The 22067-nt window shown below is 42.6% G+C and overlaps 1 protein-coding gene across 1 annotated transcript in view; it reads left to right on the top strand.

The window, feature by feature from the left end:
• Nucleotides 1–22067, top strand: part of LOC309558690 (dynein axonemal heavy chain 7-like) — a gene marked incomplete at both ends in the record, with an annotated part of 107477 nt that overhangs the window by 43133 nt on the left and 42277 nt on the right. Inside the window, one exon of the mRNA XM_082261748.1 lies at nucleotides 17697–17802. Coding sequence (XP_082117874.1) covers nucleotides 17697–17802 — 106 coding nt within the window. The remainder of the gene's footprint in view (nucleotides 1–17696; nucleotides 17803–22067) is intronic.

Genomic DNA, 22067 nt, shown 5'->3' with positions numbered 1-22067 from the left:
AAAAATTTTAATGCCTGCACGACAGATTCTGTTCGGCCGAAAATGCGCTGTCGGCTGTCGGAAGCATCATACTAACAAGCCTACAATCGGCCGATCGGTCGTCGGCCGAATATTTACGGCCGACAATCGGTACGTGTGTACAGGGCTTTACTTTTACATCTGTTCAGCTATATTCAATTCTGCAAAACCAACACTAAACTGACAATGAATGCAATGATTTGGTAAATGTATCTAAACGTCGAGCTTGGAAACACTGCTGAAAGTTTAGTGTACAAAGGTACATAGAAGACCACAGGATGCATTTTAGATCCATTTCAGAATGTTTACGTTGCACACCTGAATGCTGTTTTTTTGACACTAGTGGCCATGATGAGTCCAAAATAATTCTTTATATAATTGTATATCATGGTTAATACATATGTAATCTTTCTCTGGGGCACTTTATGTGTTAGTCACAGCAGCCTAATGTATTAAATGTATTGGTTGGGGAAAAAAAACACATTCATGTAAATAGGGATAGGCAACCTTTGAGAGGTGGAGATCTACCTGGACAGCACGAAAGAGATCAAAGATCACTGCAGTACCTTTTTTTTATTTTTAATTTTTTTTTTTTAAGAACTAACTAGCTAGGCCTAACTAAGTAAGGAAAACTAATATAATATTAAATAATATAATTAATATAATAAAAAAAAAGTATCACTGTAAAAGTTTAAACTTAGCCTACCCTAAAAGTGGACAGCGTCAGTCAGCAGAGCAGTGAATGGTGTGTAACAGTGTCAGTAGGGCAGTGGATTGTGTCAGTAGGGCAGGTGACTTCATGTGTAGAACAGTGGATGGTGTCAGTAGGGTGGTGGACAGTGTTTGGAGTAGGGCAGTGTGTTCATTCAGAAAAGGAAGAGACTGGTAAATTATATATTTACTTTCCCCTCCCCTTGCTGAAATCCTGAAAGGATCCCTGCAGCAGCCAAGGAGAACCTATCCCCTGTAGTCCACTCCCCCCCCCCCCCCGCAGCAGTTGAAAGACAGCAGGAGGGACAGGAGGAGAAGCCATCTTTCAGCTGCTGCAAGGAGAAAACAGGAGATCAGTTCCAGTGAATGTTGCCCCTACCTCTGCTCCTGTCCAAGTTCCCCTTCCTTCTGCTTGTCAGTGGTGCAGCATACTAAGTTGTTCCTTCCCCGCACCACTTTGTATATGTGGGAGGAGCAGTCTGGGGGTCAGCAAAGAAGGAATGCGATCTACCCAACACCTGCTACTGATCGATGGGTAGATCGCAATTGAAGGTTTGCCGACCCCCAGGTGTTGAGGATGTAAGGCTCTGACACTAACTCGTGATCAGTTTATAAAAATACAGGTGAAATTCTCTGGGCAGTATTAACAGACATTTTGCTTCTCAGATTCAGTTCTCTTGGGGCTAAAATACGTGGTAGCTGGGTGCCGTACTGAGAAGTATACCCATTTAGAGACGCATGCTCAAAATACAGCCCCAAATGTGAGCACCGCTCAGTACAGCCACTGCATATTTTAGCCTATCATTGATTTTAAAGAATTAAAGTGTTTGATATACAAAAAATATTAGCAAGGTACCGACATCCCAGTTGAATAATCAATCTGTGGTAGAAAAAGAAAACTACCAAAAAAGATGGATGGGGGCTCGAGGTGTCCGAGCCTTCATCCAGAGAATACATGAAAGACCATGAGTGGGTATAGAGAAGAAAAGGGTATAAAAAAGGAAACGACAAGGACTGGATAAGAAGAAAAGAAAAGAAAAGGAAAGGAAGAGAAAGGGTGGGGGGGGGAAGGGGGTAGGGGGACAAGAGGAGAACAGAGAAGGAATAAAGGAAAAGGGAGAAAAAAGGGAGAGGGAGACAAGGAAGCAAGAATGGAAAAATAAGAAAAAAGGAAGAAAGATCAGAACAAAAGACCAAGAAAAAATGATGAGGGCTGGTGGGATTTTAATGGTACCGTAGAAAAAAATCATAGAAAAAGTGGTAAAATCAAGTATTTTATTTATACATCATTAAAAACCAGGTAGGGGGAGACATTTGTATATGTATAAAAACATATCATCGAGTACATACAATGCAGTAACAGAGGTACAGACAATAAGCGATGATAAATATATAGCTCATCCGATGTGCAGGACCTCGGAGAATTAACCCAACATGTTTCGCAGCCTATTTGGGGCTGCTTCTTCAGGGGTCTGTAACATGCTATATAAGAAGAGAGTCTTAATAGACCTATGTAGAAAGATAACAGGTAATAAATAAACAAACAAACAAAATACAACTTAATGGTTAAACATGCACATGCGGCTCCTGTGTATACAATGCACAGCCCATCACCACAAATCGTCACCCGGCAGTGCACCAAGGAGAAAGAGAGCCCGGGATCCCCACAGTACGTCTTACCCACGGATGTGGAGGAGAGATAAGGCAGGGACAGCCAAGTGGCGTGTGTGTTATGAACCGAACGAGGCATCCAAGGGGATACCAATAGGGTTCGAAAAGTGAAAAAAAGACACCAAAGGTTCCCAAAGGGATATCCAAGGGATGTGTTTACTCAAAAAAGTAAAAAATAAAAAGGCAATAGTTTACCTTCAATAGTACTGAATTATATACAGCTCGATAATGAGACAGAGTAAATTGGAACCCAAAAGCCCCTGTCTCTGAAGAGAGAAATATAAGATATATTTAGAGACATAAATACTCCTAGCGGAAACAACTTAAAGGGAACAGAGGAAAAAGAGGGAAGGGGAGAGAGGCCAGAGAACATAGAAAGAAAGAAAGAGGGAACAAAAGAAGCGACACTGGGAAAGGAGAAAATAGAGGGAGGGAAAAAACAAGAACCGGAAAAGAAAAAATAGGAAAAGAGAGGGGAGGGGGAGAGGTGAAGAAGGAGAAGCAAGGGAACTGTAAGAGAAAAAGAAAAGAAAAGAGGTGGCTACCTCACAGAGAATGCTAATAAATTTTGGAGAGGCCGATGGAGGAAAAAGCAGCTAAGCATCTACAGATACAGTGGGTAGTGTCTAGTTGTCATGCTCGTTCTGAGGCACGCCAGAGGAACCTCCTAGTAGTATCCAGATAGAGTTGTCCCAGTAGCACAAAGCACCTAATGGGGAGACACAGGAAAAAATTGGAAGTGAGACACAGCCTGAGGGATCGCATGATAGCAAACCTCCGGGCATGACCACCAATCAAACAGCAGACCTCCAGGCAAGACCATTGACACGTACTTACCCACATGTATTCCGATGGAGAGCATGGCCTTCTCACAAAGGTATGAAACGCCAAGCTTCCCGCTTATGAACTACCTCAACCCGACGCCGGGCGCGCGTCATGGACATGCGACATGGCGTGGGTCAGATCCTCAACTGTGCGCGCACCGGAAGCGCGCATAGTGCTGCACTGAACTCGGCCACACCACGCAGCCGCATGCAGCCATGGAGAGCGGAAGTGGAGGTGACATACCTCCACATCCCGCGCCTCCACCCGAGGATCACACATCCGTGGGAAGCGAGAGGAGGAGCCAGGACTCACCAACCCACCATAGGGGCAGAATAAACCAGGCGATCAGAGGGGTAGATGAGCGTGCATTACAGACAGTAACAAAGGGAGCCAATTAAGCATGTGAATGGATCAAAATAAAAATAAAAATAAAAATAAAAATGGAACAAAAACAGAGTTACCATGTAGACAACAAAGTATACAAGGAAATACACCTAGTGCAGCAATAGATGCAGTATATATAATACACTACATTTGACAATAGCGTGGCGATCCGTAGCTGGGGGGGGAGGAAAGAGGGGAGGGAAAAAAGGGGGGAAGGGAAACATAACCAGCAAAGGACCGTCACGTTGTATACATAATAAAATATCATAAATTACCTTTCCATGAATAAATCAAGAGTTTATGGAAATTGCCACATGAGTCCAAACTGAGGACTGGTCAAGAACAAATCATAAAGAAAATAAATAAACATGTGGCTCCCAGGAAGCGGTTATCAAAAAAGCCTCACAAACGCACAATTACGTTTGTGGGGTAAGCTGATTTTTATTTCTCCCAGAGTCTTTGTAGCCCTATCTCATGATTGCCAGGTGAGACAAGGGACCAAAGTGCATGGGATAGGGGTCCCGTCAGGTGTGAGTGGGGTAATATGTCTAAATGGATAACTGTAGAAAGTGTATGGGACATTACGGTGTCAGATTGCAAGACAGTCTCTATCCCAAGAATGGTTTATAGGTTAAAACCTCATTGATTCCTGGGGGTTTGATGGCATCAAGCGACTCAATCCAGTAAGTTTCTTTTTGTAAGATGCGCTTGTCCCAATTCCCCCCGCGGGGGTCTGGGGCAATAACATCCAAAACCGTAAATTTCACAGTTTTGTTGTTATATCCATGGTGCAAACCAATGTGCGTGGTGACACTCGTTTGTATAGTTCCGCCGTCAGAGTGGTAGATGTGGTCCCCAATACGTTGGCTCAACTTACGAATAGTTTTGCCAACGTAGAAGGCCCCACATTGACAGGTCATCAAATAAACAACACCTTGCGTGTTGCAATCAGCAAAGTGTTTGGGCCTAAAGTATCTGCCGTTAGGTAGTCGGACCTTCGGTCCGCAAAGGATCCAGGGACATTTGTCGCAGAATCCACAGGGATAGGTGCCTTTTTTAAGAAACTGAGGAGTGTTATCTGGTCTGTAGTGACTTTTTGTCAAGCGGTCCCGAAAGGAAGTTGCACGTCTAAATACCAGATTGGGTCTGGTACCTAGATATTTGGCTAAGGTGTGATCCTGGGTAAGGATGGGCCAATGTTTGCTGAGGATCCTATGTAACAGATTGTCATGTGCAGAAAAGGTGGTAATAAATCTGACATTTTGATTGACCTGTTGGTTCTTGACTTTGTAGAGAAGTTCAGTTCTCGACCAGGACATAGCTCGATTATATGCTTTTCTAAGCAATTTTCTGGAGTAACCCCTCACCAGTAGGCGCTCTTGCAAATGTTTGGCTTATATTTTGAATTTATCTTCCGTAGAGCAATTCCTGCGGAGTCTTAAATATTGGGCATAGGGAATGCTATTTATCAGGGGGGTGGGATGGGCACTTGCTGCGCATAGGATCGTATTGCCAGCACTAGGCTTGCGATAAAGGTCGGTATCAATAGATCCATCTGGCAAAAGACTGATCTTCACGTCCAAAAAAGGAATTTCAAATTTATTGAAAGAATAGGTGAATTTTAGATTCATGTTATTGTGATTTATAGCTGCAAAAAAGAGCATCAGATCCTCTTGAGTTCCCGTCCAAATGATGAGCAGGTCATCAATGAATCTGTGCCAGATAAGTATATATGACAGCCATCTATCCATATTTTCGTCAGAGAAGACCAGCCTTTCCCAAGCGCCAAGGTAGAGATTGGCGTAAGAAGGTGCGCAGCAAGTGCCCATCGCAACCCCCTGGATTTGCAGGTATATTTGATCAAGGAAGGTGAAATAGTTTCTGGTGAGTATAAACCTAAGGAGTCTGAGAACAAACTCCATTAGGGGCCAGGTAGTGTGGTCCTGCTCTTTAAGGAATGACTCCGCCATCCGGATGCCCTGGTCGTGCGGGATACTTGAGTACAAGGCCTCAATATCTATGGCAACGAGCAGGGCATCTGGAGGGACGTGAATCTCTTCCAAATGTTTGAGCAAGTCAGTGGTATCTCGAATATAAGACGGAAGTCTCACAACATGTGGTAACAAAAAAGAGTCCACGTACCTGCTGGCATTCTCAGTGAGTGATTGATTTCCCGAAACAATCGGCCTACCGGGGGGGCGCTCAAGGTTCTTGTGTACCTTGGGCAAGGTATAAAAGGTCAGGGTCTTTGGATGTTTGGTATTCAAAAAATTATAAGTGTCTCTGTCAATCAAACCATCGGTGAAGGCATTTGAACATAACAATTTAAATTCATGGATGAAGTCCTGAATGTTATCGGGAGAGATAGGAAGGTACCAATCCCGATTATTCAAGACCTCAAGGCACATGGTTTCATACTGAGAAGGGGACAGAACAACAATGTTACCACCCTTGTCAGCTGGTTTTATCAGAATATCTTTATTGGTTTGAAGTTGTTTAAGAGCCTCTGTCTGCTCAGGACTTAAATTACTGGGTATGGAGGGCCACGTCTTGGGCTTGAACTTACCAATCTTGGAAGAGTGGGCCAAGGTCGATGAGTTCGTTACCTGAGAATCGATGGAATCTATGAAGGAGCAAACTTCGGTGTTGCCCTCTTCATAAAGGAGAACTAAGTCTCTAAGTGCTCGGCTTTCTGCCATAGTGAGGTGCTTGGTCTGCTCTGCTAGCTGTTTCTCCAGCATTTTTTGTTTTCTGTCGTTGTCATAAAGGTATTTGAAGGTTAGATTACGAGCAAATAAATGCAAGTCTTTAATCGTTTCGGACGAGTCCAGAGACCTGGAGGGACAAAAACCTAGACCGAGACCAAGCACCTCCCTATGGGCAGTAGATAATACAAAGTCAGTCAAGTTGATGATATTGAAATCATTGGAAGCAGTGGACTGGTTATTTAATGAGTTTTGGGCTTTATATAGATGTCCAAGTTTCCCTGTTTTACATTTCTCGGAGTTTGAGGGTTGGGTAGCCCTAAAAAACCGTCATCTGTGGATGTGGATGCAGAATCATCAGAGGGTGTGGTGGGTGTCAAACCTTTGTTTAAGATTTTTTGTAAAGTGGGTGCTAAATTAGTCATGTGAGTGGGTGTTTTTAATTGTGCGTTAGTGTCCGGTTTTTTCTTGCTGTTGCCATGGGATTGTGTAGGTGAGGGGCCTGTACTACCTCGACCTCTTTTTTGTGATTTAGTGCGTTTGTTAGGGACAGAGTGACCTTGTCTAGAGAGTTGTGAAGTATGTGAAATGGAACTGGAAAGTGAAGAATCGGATTCTAAAACTTCATCTGTGCGGTTAGAGTGGTGTTTCGTGTGTGTTTTGGCATTCCGTGAGGTGCGTATTTTACTGTTCCATCTGTAAGCATAGCCTTCAGCGAAGGCTTGCTTGTCCTTTTGGAACTTGTTTTGCTTTTTCACAATAATTTCCTTATTCATAACTTCCAATTTATTTTTCACTTCCAACCAATTGGTGGAAAAGGTTGGCAGTTCAAAAATATGTTCAAATTGGGTATTTAAAGCATCAACTTCCTTATCCAATGATGTCATATCCAACTTGTACTGGACCACGAGTGATTTCATTAGATCTGTACTACATTTGTTGAGAATTTCTTCCCACTCCTTTTTAAAACCTCTCAGAGGGATCTCTGAGGGTAGGGAGGGTATGGATTCTCAAGCCTTGAGGGCTAATATTGTCATCTATGTATTTTTGGAAATACTCGATGTGCCAGTACAAGTGTGATTTGCGCTTGAGCAGACTTTGCATTTTATTCAAATATATTCGGAGGTCTTCCTCCGCTTTGGTCCGAGATCCACATGTGGATTGAATACCTGACATAAACCCCGTCCAAGCCACACCAAGCAGGTCCATGATTCCCAACAGCACCAGGTCCAGAGGCACCCTCAGACAAGAGATGGCAACGACTCAAAAAAATGGAGAAAAAGGGGGAAAAATATAGGTAGTTAGATAACCGCTACATAGGAGAGTTCATGAGAAGAAAGACCAGTAACCTTAACAGTTTAAACTCTAAATAGGACAAATATTGCACAATATATTATTTCAAACACTTCTGGCACTAGGCCAGAAAAACGAAAGCGCCCTCGGGTGTGTTATCCACCCTAAATTAACAATAAAGAATTAAAGTGTTTGATATACAAAAAATATTAGCAAGGTACCGACATCCCAGTTGAATAATCAATCTGTGGTAGAAAAAGAAAACTACCAAAAAAGATGGATGGGGGCTCGAGGTGTCCGAGCCTTCATCCAGAGAATACATGAAAGACCATGAGTGGGTATAGAGAAGAAAAGGGTATAAAAAAAGAAACGACAAGGACTGGATAAGAAGAAAAGAAAAGAAATGGAAAGGAAGAGAAAGGGGGGGGGGAGGGGGGGGGGGCAAGAGGAGAACAGAGAAGGAATAAAGGAAAAGGGAGAAAAAAGGGAGAGGGAGACAAGGAAGCAAGAATGGAAAAATAAGAAAAAAGGAAGAAAGATCAGAACAAAAGACCAAGAAAAAATGATGAGGGCTGGTGGGATTTTAATGGTACCGTAGAAAAAATCATAGAAAAAGTGGTAAAATCAAGTATTTTATTTATACATCATTAAAAACCAGGTAGGGGGAGACATTTGTATATGTATAAAAACATATCATCGAGTACATACAATGCAGTAACAGAGGTACAGACAATAAGCGATGATAAATATATAGCTCATCCGATGTGCAGGACCTCGGAGAATTAACCCAACATGTTTCGCAGCCTATTTGGGGCTGCTTCTTCAGGGGTCTGTAACATGCTATATAAGAAGAGAGTCTTAATAGACCTATGTAGAAAGATAACAGGTAATAAATAAACAAACAAACAAAATACAACTTAATGGTTAAACATGCACATGCGGCTCCTGTGTATACAATGCACAGCCCATCACCACAAATCGTCACCCGGCAGTGCACCAAGGAGAAAGAGAGCCCGGGATCCCCACAGTACGTCTTACCCACGGATGTGGAGGAGAGATAAGGCAGGGACAGCCAAGTGGCGTGTGTGTTATGAACCGAACGAGGCATCCAAGGGGATACCAATAGGGTTCGAAAAGTGAAAAAAAGACACCAAAGGTTCCCAAAGGGATATCCAAGGGATGTGTTTACTCAAAAAAGTAAAAAATAAAAAGGCAATAGTTTACCTTCAATAGTACTGAATTATATACAGCTCGATAATGAGACAGAGTAAATTGGAACCCAAAAGCCCCTGTCTCTGAAGAGAGAAATATAAGATATATTTAGAGACATAAATACTCCTAGCGGAAACAACTTAAAGGGAACAGAGGAAAAAGAGGGAAGGGGAGAGAGGCCAGAGAACATAGAAAGAAAGAAAGAGGGAACAAAAGAAGCGACACTGGGAAAGGAGAAAATAGAGGGAGGGAAAAAACAAGAACCGGAAAAGAAAAAATAGGAAAAGAGAGGGGAGGGGGAGAGGTGAAGAAGGAGAAGCAAGGGAACTGTAAGAGAAAAAGAAAAGAAAAGAGGTGGCTACCTCACAGAGAATGCTAATAAATTTTGGAGAGGCCGATGGAGGAAAAAGCAGCTAAGCATCTACAGATACAGTGGGTAGTGTCTAGTTGTCATGCTCGTTCTGAGGCACGCCAGAGGAACCTCCTAGTAGTATCCAGATAGAGTTGTCCCAGTAGCACAAAGCACCTAATGGGGAGACACAGGAAAAAATTGGAAGTGAGACACAGCCTGAGGGATCGCATGATAGCAAACCTCCAGGCATGACCACCAATCAAACAGCAGACCTCCAGGCAAGACCATTGACACGTACTTACCCACATGTATTCCGATGGAGAGCATGGCCTTCTCACAAAGGTATGAAACGCCAAGCTTCCCGCTTATGAACTACCTCAACCCGACGCCGGGCGCGCGTCATGGACATGCGCCATGGCGTGGGTCAGATCCTCAACTGTGCGCGCACCGGAAGCGCGCATAGTGCTGCACTGAACTCGGCCACACCACGCAGCCGCATGCAGCCATGGAGAGCGGAAGTGGAGGTGACATACCTCCACATCCCGCGCCTCCACCCGAGTTCACAAGCGGGAAGCTTGGCGTTTCATACCTTTGTGAGAAGGCCATGCTCTCCATCGGAATACATGTGGGTAAGTACGTGTCGATGGTCTTGCCCGGAGGTCTGCTGTTTGATTGGTGGTCATGCCCGGAGGTTTGCTATCATGCGATCCCTCAGGCTGTGTCTCACTTCCAATTTTTTCCTGTGTCTCCCCATTAGGTGCTTTGTGCTACTGGGACAACTCTATCTGGATACTACTAGGAGGTTCCTCTGGCGTGCCTCAGAACGAGCATGACAACTCGACACTACCCACTGTATCTGTAGATGCTTAGCTGCTTTTTCCTCCATCGGCCTCTCCAAAATTTATTAGCATTCTCTGTGAGGTAGCCACCTCTTTTCTTTTCTTTTTCTCTTACAGTTCCCTTGCTTCTCCTTCTTCACCTCTCCCCCTCCCCTCTCTTTTCCTATTTTTTCTTTTCCGGTTCTTGTTTTTTCCCTCCCTCTATTTTCTCCTTTCCCAGTGTCGCTTCTTTTGTTCCCTCTTTCTTTCTTTCTATGTTCTCTGGCCTCTCTCCCCTTCCCTCTTTTTCCTCTGTTCCCTTTAAGTTGTTTCCACTAGGAGTATTTATGTCTCTAAATATATCTTATATTTCTCTCTTCAGAGACAGGGGCTTTTGGGTTCCAATTTACTCTGTCTCATTATCGAGCTGTATATAATTCAGTACTATTGAAGGTAAACTATTGCCTTTTTTTTTTTTACTTTTTTGAGTAAACACATCCCTTGGATATCCCTTTGGGAACCTTTGGTGTCTTTTTTTCACTTTTCGAACCCTATTGGTATCCCCTTGGATGCCTCGTTCGGTTCATAACACACACGCCACTTGGCTGTCCCTGCCTTATCTCTCCTCCACATCCGTGGGTAAGAGGTACTGTGGGGATCCCGGGCTCTCTTTCTCCTTGGTGCACTGCCGGGTGACGATTTGTGGTGATGGGCTGTGCATTGTATACACAGGAGCCGCATGTGCATGTTTAACCATTAAGTTGTATTTTGTTTGTTTGTTTATTTATTACCTGTTATCTTTCTACATAGGTCTATTAAGACTCTCTTCTTGTATAGCATGTTACAGACCCCTGAAGAAGCAGCCCCAAATAGGCTGCGAAACATGTTGGGTTAATTCTCCGAGGTCCTGCACATCGGATGAGCTATATATTTATCATCGCTTATTGTCTGTACCTCTGTTACTGCATTGTATGTACTCGATGATATGTTTTTATACATATACAAATGTCTCCCCCTACCTGGTTATTAATGATGTATAAATAAAATACTTGATTTTACCACTTTTTCTATGATTTTTTCTACGGTACCATTAAAATCCCACCAGCCCTCATCATTTTTTCTTGGTCTTTTGTTCTGATCTTTCTTCCTTTTTCTTATTTTTCCATTCTTGCTTCCTTGTCTCCCTCTCCCTTTTTTTCTCCCTTTTCCTTTATTCCTTCTCTGTTCTCCTCTTGTCTCCCCCCCTTTCTCTTTCTTTCCATTTCTTTTCTTTTCTTCTTATCCAGTCCTTGTCGTTTCTTTTTTTATACCCTTTTCTTCTCTATACCCACTCATGGTCTTTCATGTATTCTCTGGATGAAGGCTCGGACACCTCGAGCCCCCATCCATCTTTTTTGGTAGTTTTCTTTTTCTACCACAGATTGATTATTCAACTGGGAAGTCGGTACCTTGCTAATATTTTTTGTATATCAAACACTTTAATTCTTTATTGTTAATTTAGGGTGGATAACACACCCGAGGGCGCTTTCGTTTTTCTTGCCTAGTGCCAGAAGTGTTTGAAATAATATATTGTGCAATATTTGTCCTATTTAGAGTTTAAACTGTTAAGGTTACTGGTCTTTCTTCTCATGAACTCTCCTATGTAGCGGTTATCTAACTACCTATATTTTTCCCCCTTTTTCTCCATTTTTTTGAGTCGTTGCCATCTCTTGTCTGCGGGTGCCTCCTGGACCTGGTGCTGTTGGGAATCATGGACCTGATTGGTGTGGCTTGGACGGGGTTTATGTCAGGTATTCAATCCACATGTGGATCTCGGACCAAAGCGGAGGAAGACCTCCGAATATATTTGAATAAAATGCAAAGTCTGCTCAAGCGCAAATCACACTTGTACTGGCACATCGAGTATTTCCAAAAATACATAGATGACAATATTAGCCCTCAAGGCTTGAGAATCCATACCCTCCCTACCCTCAGAGATCCCTCTGAGAGTTTTTAAAAAGGAGTGGGAAGAAATTCTCAACAAATGTAGTACAGATCTAATGAAATCACTCGTGGTCCAGTACAAGTTGGATATGACATCATTGGATAAGGAAGTTGATGCTATAAATACCCAATTTGAACATATTTTTGAACTGCCAACCTTTTCCACCAATTGGTTGGAAGTGAAAAATAAATTGGAAGTTATGAATAAGGAAATTATTGTGAAAAAGCAAAACAAGTTCCAAAAGGACAAGCAAGCCTTCGCTGAAGGCTATGCTTACAGATGGAACAGTAAAATACGCACCTCACGGAATGCCAAAACACACACGAAACACCACTCTAACCGCACAGATGAAGTTTTAGAATCCGATTCTTCACTTTCCAGTTCCATTTCACATACTTCACAACTCTCTAGACAAGGTCACTCTGTCCCTAACAAACGCACTAAATCACAAAAAAGAGGTCGAGGTAGTACAGGCCCCTCACCTACACAATCCCATGGCAACAGCAAGAAAAAACCGGACACTAACGCACAATTAAAAACACCCACTCACATGACTAATTTAGCACCCACTTTACAAAAAATCTTAAACAAAGGTTTGACACCCACCACACCCTCTGATGATTCTGCATCCACATCCACAGATGACGGTTTTTTAGGGCTACCCAACCCTCAAACTCCGAGAAATGTAAAACAGGGAAACTTGGACATCTATATAAAGCCCAAAACTCATTAAATAACCAGTCCACTGCTTCCAATGATTTCAATATCATCAACTTGACTGACTTTGTATTATCTACTGCCCATAGGGAGGTGCTTGGTTTTGGTCTAGGTTTTTGTCCCTCCAGGTCTCTGGACTCGTCCGAAACGATTAAAGACTTGCATTTATTTGCTCGTAATCTAACCTTCAAATACCTTTATGACGATGACAGAAAACAAAAAATGCTGGAGAAACAGCTAGCAGAGCAGACCAAGCACCTCACTATGGCAGAAAGCCGAGCACTTAGAGACTTAGTTCTCCTTTTATGAAGAGGGCAACACCGAAGTTTGCTCCTTCATAGATTCCATCGATTCTCAGGTAACGAACTCATCGACCTTGGCCCACTCTTCCAAGATCGGTAAGTTCAAGCCCAAGTCGGAGAAATTCCCCGACTTGACGACTAACCCCAATATTTGGGTGTTTGTCCAAAGAGTATCATCAGAAATCAAACAAACGACGTGGCCCTCCATACCCAGTAATTTAAGTCCTGAGCAGACAGAGGCTCTTAAACAACTTCAAACCAATAAAGATATTCTGATAAAACCAGCTGACAAGGGTGGTAACATTGTTGTTCTGTCCCCTTCTCAGTATGAAACCATGTGCCTTGAGGTCTTGAATAATCGGGATTGGTACCTTCCTATCTCTCCCAATAACATTCAGGACTTCATCCATGAATTTAAATTGTTATGTTCAAATGCCTTCACCGATGGTTTGATTGACAGAGACACTTATAATTTTTTGAATACCAAACATCCTAAGACCCCGACCTTTTATACCTTGCCCAAGGTACACAAGAACCTTGAGCGCCCCCCCGGTAGGCCGATTGTTTCGGAGAAATCAATCACTCACTGAGAATGCCAGCAGGTACGTGGACTCTTTTTTGTTACCACATGTTGTGAGACTTCCGTCTTATATTCGAGATACCACTGACTTGCTCAAACATTTGGAAGAGATTCACGTCCCTCCGGATGCCCTGCTCGTTGCCATAGATATGCATCCGGATGGCGGAGTCCTTCCTTAAAGAGCAGGACCACACTACCTGGCCCCTAATGGAGTTTGTTCTCAGACTCCTTAGGTTTATTCTCACCAGAAACTATTTCACCTTCCTTGATCAAATATACCTGCAAATCCAGGGGGTTGCGATGGGCACTTGCTGCGCACCTTCTTACGCCAATCTCTACCTTGGCGCTTGGGAAAGGCTGGTCTTCTCTGACGAAAAAATATGGATAGATGGCTGTCATATATACTTATCTGGCACAGATTCATTGATGACCTGCTCATCATTTGGACGGGAACTCAAGAGGATCTGATGCTCTTTTTTTCAGCTATAAATCACAATAACATGAATCTAAAATTCACCTATTCTTTCAATAAATTTGAAATTCCTTTTTTGGACGTGAAGATCAGCCTTTTGCCAGATGGATCTATTGATACCGACCTTTATCGCAAGCCTAGTGCTGGCAATACGATCCTATGCGCAGCAAGTGCCCATCCCACCCCCCTGATAAATAGCATTCCCTATGCCCAATATTTAAGACTCCGCAGGAATTGCTCTACGGAAGATAAATTCAAAATACAAGCCAAACATTTGCAAGAGCGCCTACTGGTGAGGGGTTACTCCAGAAAATTGCTTAGAAAAGCATATAATCGAGCTATGTCCTGGTCGAGAACTGAACTTCTCTACAAAGTCAAGAACCAACAGGTCAATCAAAATGTCAGATTTATTACCACCTTTTCTGCACATGACAATCTGTTACGTAGGATCCTCAGCAAACATTGGCCCATCCTTACCCAGGATCACACCTTAGCCAAATATCTAGGTACCAGACCCAATCTGGTATTTAGACGTGCGACTTCCTTTCGGGACCGCTTGACAAAAAGTCACTACAGACCAGATAACACTCCTCAGTTTCTTAAAAAAGGCACCTATCCCTGTGGATCCTGCAACAAATGTCCCTGGATCCTTTGCGGACCGAAGGTCCGACTACCTAACGGCAGATACTTTAGGCCCAAACACTTTGCTGATTGCAACACGCAAGGTGTTGTTTATTTGATGACCTGTCAATGTGGGGCCTTCTACGTTGGCAAAACTATTCGTAAGTTGAGCCAACGTATTGGGGACCACATCTACCACTCTGAAGGCGGAACTATACAAACGAGTGTCACCAGGCACATTGGTTTGCACCATGAATATAACAACAAAACTGTGAAATTTACGGTTTTGGATGTTATTGCCCCAGACCCCCGCGGGGGGAATTGGGACAAGCGCATCTTACAAAAAGAAACTTACTGGATTGAGTCGCTTGATGCCATCAAACCCCCAGGAATCAATGAGGTTTTAACCTATAAACCATTCTTGAGATAGAGACTGTCTTGCAATCTGACACCGTAATGTCCCATACACTTTCTACAGTTATCCATTTAGACATATTACCCCACTCACACCTGACGGGACCCCTATCCCATGCACTTTGGTCCCTTGTCTCACCTGGCAATCATGAGATAGGGCTACAAAGACTCTGGGAGAAATAAAAATCAGCTTACCCCACAAACGTAATTGTGCGTTTGTGAGGCTTTTTTGATAACTGCTTCCTGGGAGCCACATGTTTATTTATTTTCTTTATGATTTGTTCTTGACCAGTCCTCAGTTTGGACTCATGTGGCAATTTCCATAAACTCTTGATTTATTCATGGAAAGGTAATTTATGATATTTTATTATGTATACAACGTGACGGTCCTTTGCTGGTTATGTTTCCCTTCCCCCCTTTTTTCCCTCCCCTCTTTCCTCCCCCCCCAGCTACGGATCGCCACGCTATTGTCAAATGTAGTGTATTATATATACTGCATCTATTGCTGCACTAGGTGTATTTCCTTGTATACTTTGTTGTCTACATGGTAACTCTGTTTTTGTTTCATTTTTATTTTTATTTTTATTTTGATCCATTCACATGCTTAATTGGCTCCCTTTGTTACTGTCTGTAATGCACGCTCATCTACCCCTCTGATCGCCTGGTTTATTCTGCCCCTATGGTGGGTTGGTGAGTCCTGGCTCCTCCTCTCGCTTCCCACGGATGTGTGATCCTCGGGTGGAGGCGCGGGATGTGGAGGTATGTCACCTCCACTTCCGCTCTCCATGGCTGCATGCGGCTGCGTGGTGTGGCCGAGTTCAGTGCAGCACTATGCGCGCTTCCGGTGCGCACACAGTTGAGGATCTGACCCACGCCATGGCGCATGTCCATGACGCGCCCCCTGGCGTCGGGTTGAGGTAGTTCATAAGCGGGAAGCTTGGCGTTTCATACCTTTGTGAGAAGGCCATGCTCTCCATCGGAATACATGTGGGTAAGTACGTGTCGATGGTCTTGCCCGGAGGTCTGCTGTTTGATTGGTGGTCATGCCCGGAGGTTTGCTATCATGCGATCCCTCAGGCTGTGTCTCACTTCCAATTTTTTCCTGTGTCTCCCCATTAGGTGCTTTGTGCTACTGGGACAACTCTATCTGGATACTACTAGGAGGTTCCTCTGGCGTGCCTCAGAACGAGCATGACAACTAGACACTACCCACTGTATCTGTAGATGCTTAGCTGCTTTTTCCTCCATCGGCCTCTCCAAAATTTATTAGCATTCTCTGTGAGGTAGCCACCTCTTTTCTTTTCTTTTCTTTTTCTCTTACAGTTCCCTTGCTTCTCCTTCTTCACCTCTCCCCCTCCCCTCTCTTTTCCTATTTTTTCTTTTCCGGTTCTTGTTTTTTCCCTCCCTCTATTTTCTCCTTTCCCAGTGTCGCTTCTTTTGTTCCCTCTTTCTTTCTTTCTATGTTCTCTGGCCTCTCTCCCCTTCACTCTTTTTCCTCTGTTCCCTTTAAGTTGTTTCCGCTAGGAGTATTTATGTCTCTAAATATATCTTGTATTTCTCTCTTCAGAGACAGGGGCTTTTGGGTTCCAATTTACTCTGTCTCATTATCGAGCTGTATATAATTCAGTACTATTGAAGGTAAACTATTGCCTTTTTATTTTTTACTTTTTTGAGTGAACACATCCCTTGGATATCCCTTTGGGAACCTTTGGTGTCTTTTTTTCACTTTTCGAACCCTATTGGTATCCCCTTGGATGCCTCGTTCGGTTCATAACACACACGCCACTTGGCTGTCCCTGCCTTATCTCTCCTCCACATCCGTGGGTAAGACGTACTGTGGGGATCCCGGGCTCTCTTTCTCCTTGGTGCACTGCCGGGTGACGATTTGTGGTGATGGGCTGTGCATTGTATACACAGGAGCCGCATGTGCATGTTTAACCATTAAGTTGTATTTTGTTTGTTTATTTATTACCTGTTATCTTTCTACATAGGTCTATTAAGACTCTTCTTATATAGCATGTTACAGACCCCTGAAGAAGCAGCCCCAAATAGGCTGCGAAACATGTTGGGTTAATTCTCCGAGGTCCTGCACATCGGATGAGCTATATATTTATCATCGCTTATTGTCTGTACCTCTTTTACTGCATTGTATGTACTCGATGATATGTTTTTATACATATACAAATGTCTCCCCCTACCTGGTTTTTAATGATGTATAAATAAAATACTTGATTTTACCACTTTTTCTATGATTTTTTCTACGGTACCATTAAAATCCCACCAGCCCTCATCATTTTTTCTTGGTCTTTTGTTCTGATCTTTCTTCCTTTTTTCTTATTTTTCCATTCTTGCTTCCTTGTCTCCCTCTCCCTTTTTTCTCCCTTTTCCTTTATTCCTTCTCTGTTCTCCTCTTGTCCCCCCCTCCCTCCCCCCCCTTTCTCTTCCTATCATTGATTTTACCTGGCTGCTAACAGTGGGCTGAATGCTGCACCTATACCTCCAGGGTGTCGGAAAATTCTGGAATTGATTCTGATGGGCCAAACCACACATGTGTATGAGGCCTTCTTTTGATCTAGCAAATGAAAGAGATGACACATTTTTTCGATGTTCCTTTTAGGTGAGTTCCAAGCCTGAGTGGAAGAAAAACCAACCCTCATTTCTTCTGAAAGAAGAGAGAGGTAATGAACTGCAAGACGTCAATAAGCCTTATGGCTTCAAACCTGGTAAGTGAAAGTATTATTTTCAAGCAACATTTGTGATTTTGGTTTTATATGAATGTGTTTCTTTTTTAAACAAATGTTAAATATTATGCATTTCAATACTAAGAATTTGGATTAAAAGTATTCTTCCAGTTTTTACTTATAGAAGAACTTCAGAAAAAATAAGCATTTAAAATCTGCTGGTATACAAGAGGTTGAGTACAAAGTGGTGTTTGCTACCTCCTGGATCTTTATCTTTTGTTTACACGTAGCACCTTCTAGTGCTAGGTTAATGTAGGTAAATTTGTTTTTGTTACTAATGGTAGCTGCGTGAGTCTGTTAATTGGGATGGATTACTGTAGATCAGGCAGAGGGCTCTAATGGTCTGTCCTCTGGTACCTTCCCCTAATTCTAGAAACTTGGAGAAGTTTCTGGAAGCTAGTGGGTGGAGGCTAGGTTATAATCTGGAGCCTGGCTAGCAATGGAGTTAGGTGGAAAATGCAGTGAGGAAGCTGTGTCATGTGGCCTGGGAGGGGACCCTGGGTATAGGGGGGCTCTGCCTACAGAGGGATCTCTTCTATCCCATGGTCTGGGTTGGGAGACACCCTGGTTTGCAGAACAGGACCTGTACAGCAGGAGGCCTGACTAGTTATGTTTTCTAAGACAGCAGGATTTCCAGGGACAGTGTGAGTACTTCTACATCCCCCAGGGCCAGAAAGGGTTAAAGCTCCCGGATGTAATATCAAGCAAGCTTTTCTGGGACTGTGCCAGCAAGCTGCGTCCCAATCCTTTGTTCTGGGATATTTCACTTAGCAGCCAGGTGGGGTGGTATTTTCAAGGAAAGGGGACATAGAGCTCCTGCAAGCATAGGTTTTTCTAAAATTCTACTCTGGGGGAAATCCCCCTGTAAAGGAGAATTTTTTTCCCAAGTTCATAGAGACTGTTGCTGTTCCTGGAGGAAATACAGTCAAATTTATGTTCATTTTCTGGATTACATAGAGAAGGAAGTTGTCCTCATCACTATTGATGAAGTCAAACTGGGCATCCTATAAATCCCATACCCTATTCAAGTTGTTTTCTCCAATAGAACAAAAAAAAAAAAAAAAACAACTTCTGGACTGTTTCCTTGTCTTGTGGGAGTAGCACTACATACAATTTACTGGTTTACTGCAAATGCAAAGCGTTCTGTGATTGGGCAGGGGAGAGGAGGGGTGGGAAATCCAGGTTTCGAACAACGCTCTGGCTGCTGTGTAGGACACCTGTACCTGGGGTGTCGGAGTGTGTAAAATGTTGCAATAGCTATACTACATGTGCTCAGTGAAATATTCAATTGTGAAAAAAGAGAGATCTTAAGTAGGTGGCATAAACCTTGTTGCACTCAACTCCCTTTGTTGCAGCAGATTTCAAAAACATTTTTTTTCTTGAGTTCATTAATCGCCTTCCCCACTGGTAATGACAATCCCCCCACATGACAAATCTAAAATTTGTAGAGGGGATCCTTGATAGAGAGAGAGAGAGTGATAGATAGAGAGAGTTTTGATCCATGTATGGCCGACCCTGTTTGACAAAAGTTTACCATTAGATCAATCTCTGTTGAACGGAAACATTAGAAAACTTTTTTCCATTAGCTTCTGCAGCCCATTGGCTGATCTGTGTATTCTGACAAGTGGATAATTCCAGTTGTTGGAATACAGTGTCTTAGCAGAGGGGATTCCTCTCACTACCTCACTTATGTGTGAATCCATTCTTCTTTTTTTGGGCATTCCGCCGGCTGGTAATCTATGGCCACCTTTAGGCCAAACCAGCAGTTGTTCGGAGGGGAAGAGTTGATTGAATAGATGAGCAAACTGTTCCAAGTTACTGTTGCTAACTTATTAGCCAGCTCTAGCCTCCTGCTTGTGGCTGTCTGTTCCTCCATATCCATAAACTTGAGAAAAAATTAAATAGATGGTGCCAAGATAGTTAATGTAGTACTGCACCAACATCCCCATAAACAATATCAAAAAGAGAAGGGAAATGTTCTTGGGACTTTAAAGGTACATATTTACCCTTTGTACTAATACATCCAATAACAGATAAATCATGTTAAAATACATATAAATTTTATTAACGTATCACATTTAAAATTAGGTACACAGACATGTAGACAAAACGAGCTGATTGTATATGCCAAGTACAAACATGATACATGAATTGGTCCTTTACACAAAAACATTTTGACCGGTTTCACTGAGATGGCTTCTTCAGAAAATGTGCGTAAGTATGGATCCCACTGACGCGTGGAGCAGGTATTGTATGAGATGGTGTGTGGGCCAGGGCCCAAGGGCCACGAAAGCATAAAAGCCTGTGCGAGTCCCACCGCTAATGGTCTCCCGCAGAGGGGGATAAAGGGGCCAAGGTCATATAATTTATACTTAGCCAGAACATAGGAACATATTCAGCATTGCATGGGTTAAAAAGACACGAAGGTAAGTGAGTATCTCTGCCAAAAAAGGGACACAGATATGACTCTCCAAGGTGGGAGATGCATCCGCCAAAAAAGGAGGAAAAAAACACAAGAAAATTTCCAGATCCAAAAGAAAAGAATATTTAATTAAATAATGATTGGAGAGACAGGGGGGGGGGGGGGGGGGAGGTAACAAAACAACCCCCCAGAAACCAAGGCAGGATCAAGGCACAATGTAGTGTGGACTGGAAAGGTACTTGTCTGCATTGTGCCTGTAACATCCTGTCTGGGCTGTGTCCAAGAGACAAGTACCTTTCCAGTCCACACTGCATTGTGCCTTGATCCTGCCTTGGTCTCTGGGGGTTGTTTTGTTACCTTTTTTTCCCCGTCTCTCCAATCATTATTTAATTAATTATTATTATTTTCTTTTGGATCTGGAAATTTTCCTGTGGTTTTTTTCCTCCTTTTTTGGTGGATGCATTTCCCACCTTGATTGGAGAGTCAGATCTGTGTCCCTTTTTTTGGCAGAGATACTCACTTACCTTCGTGTCTTTTTAACTCATGCGATGCTGAATATGTTCCTATGTTCTGGCTAATAGGGATGATCGAACTTTTCAAAACTTTTTCAAACTTTTCGACCAGAAAACACGAACTTCCCGAAAGTTCGGCCCGGATTTCAGAACCCCATTGAAATCAATGGGACCCGAACTTCGGTAATCAAAAAAACCCATTTTGAAGCCCTAAAACCCAATAAATGTCCCTAAAAAGTGCCTAGGGTTCTGGGCCATGCCCCAGAGACTATTAATCACACAAAAAAAAGTTCTTAAAAATTTTCATTTTTGATAGAGAGACAATTATTGAAAAAATTATTGAAAAAAAAATGAGATTTCTTTGGATTTAGTGTCTGGGGGGTCTAAAAAGTGTACCTGTGAAGTTTCAGCTCTGTAGCATGTCCAGAACCAGAAAAAAAAAGATTGTTTGTATTAGAATTAATATAGAACAGGGATATGGCTCCGCTATTTTCACACCTTGCCGGTTTTGTAGCAAGCGTTTTTTTGGGCATTTTTTGGGGGTTATTGGAGGCAGGCATAACATCAGAACTTCTGTGTAGGGGTATATATACACACACTTATATGTATATATACACATACACATATATAGGTGTGAAAGTAGCAGAACACTATACTTGCGCTAAAGAAATAATTAACACCCATATGGCTTCTCTCTTTTCACACCTATATGTGTGTATGTGTATAAATACATATAAGTGTGTGTGTGTATATATACCCCTATACAGAAGTTCAGATGTTTTGCCTGCCTCCAAAGACCCACAAAAAATGCCCAAAAAAACCGCCTGCAATAACACACCTGGGCGTTTTTTTTTGGTACAGGCATTTTTTTTGGGCATTTTTTGTGGGTCTTTGGAGGCAGGCAAAACATCTGAACTTCTGTATAGGGGTATATATACACACACACTTATATGTATTTATACACATACACACATATAGGTGTGAAAATAGCAGAACCCTATGCTTGCGCTAATGAAATAATTAACAGGCATATGTCTCCGCTCCTATAACACCTATATATGTGTATAAATACATATAAGTGTGTGTGTATATATACCCCTATACAGAAGTTCAGATGTTTTGCCTGCCTCCAAAGACCCCAAAAAAATGCCCAAAAAAACGCCTGCAATAACACACCTGGGCGTTTTTTTTTTTTTGCGAAGACGTTTTTTTGGGCATTTTTTTGAGGTCTTTGGAGGCAGGCAAAACATCTGAACTTCTGTATAGGGGTATATATACACACACACTTTTATATGTACACATACACATATATA

Source organism: Pelophylax lessonae (genome assembly GCF_965119305.1).
Source record: "Pelophylax lessonae genome assembly, chromosome: 6".
Taxonomy (NCBI): domain Eukaryota; kingdom Metazoa; phylum Chordata; class Amphibia; order Anura; family Ranidae; genus Pelophylax; species Pelophylax lessonae.
This window is presented reverse-complemented; position numbering and strand designations above follow the sequence as displayed.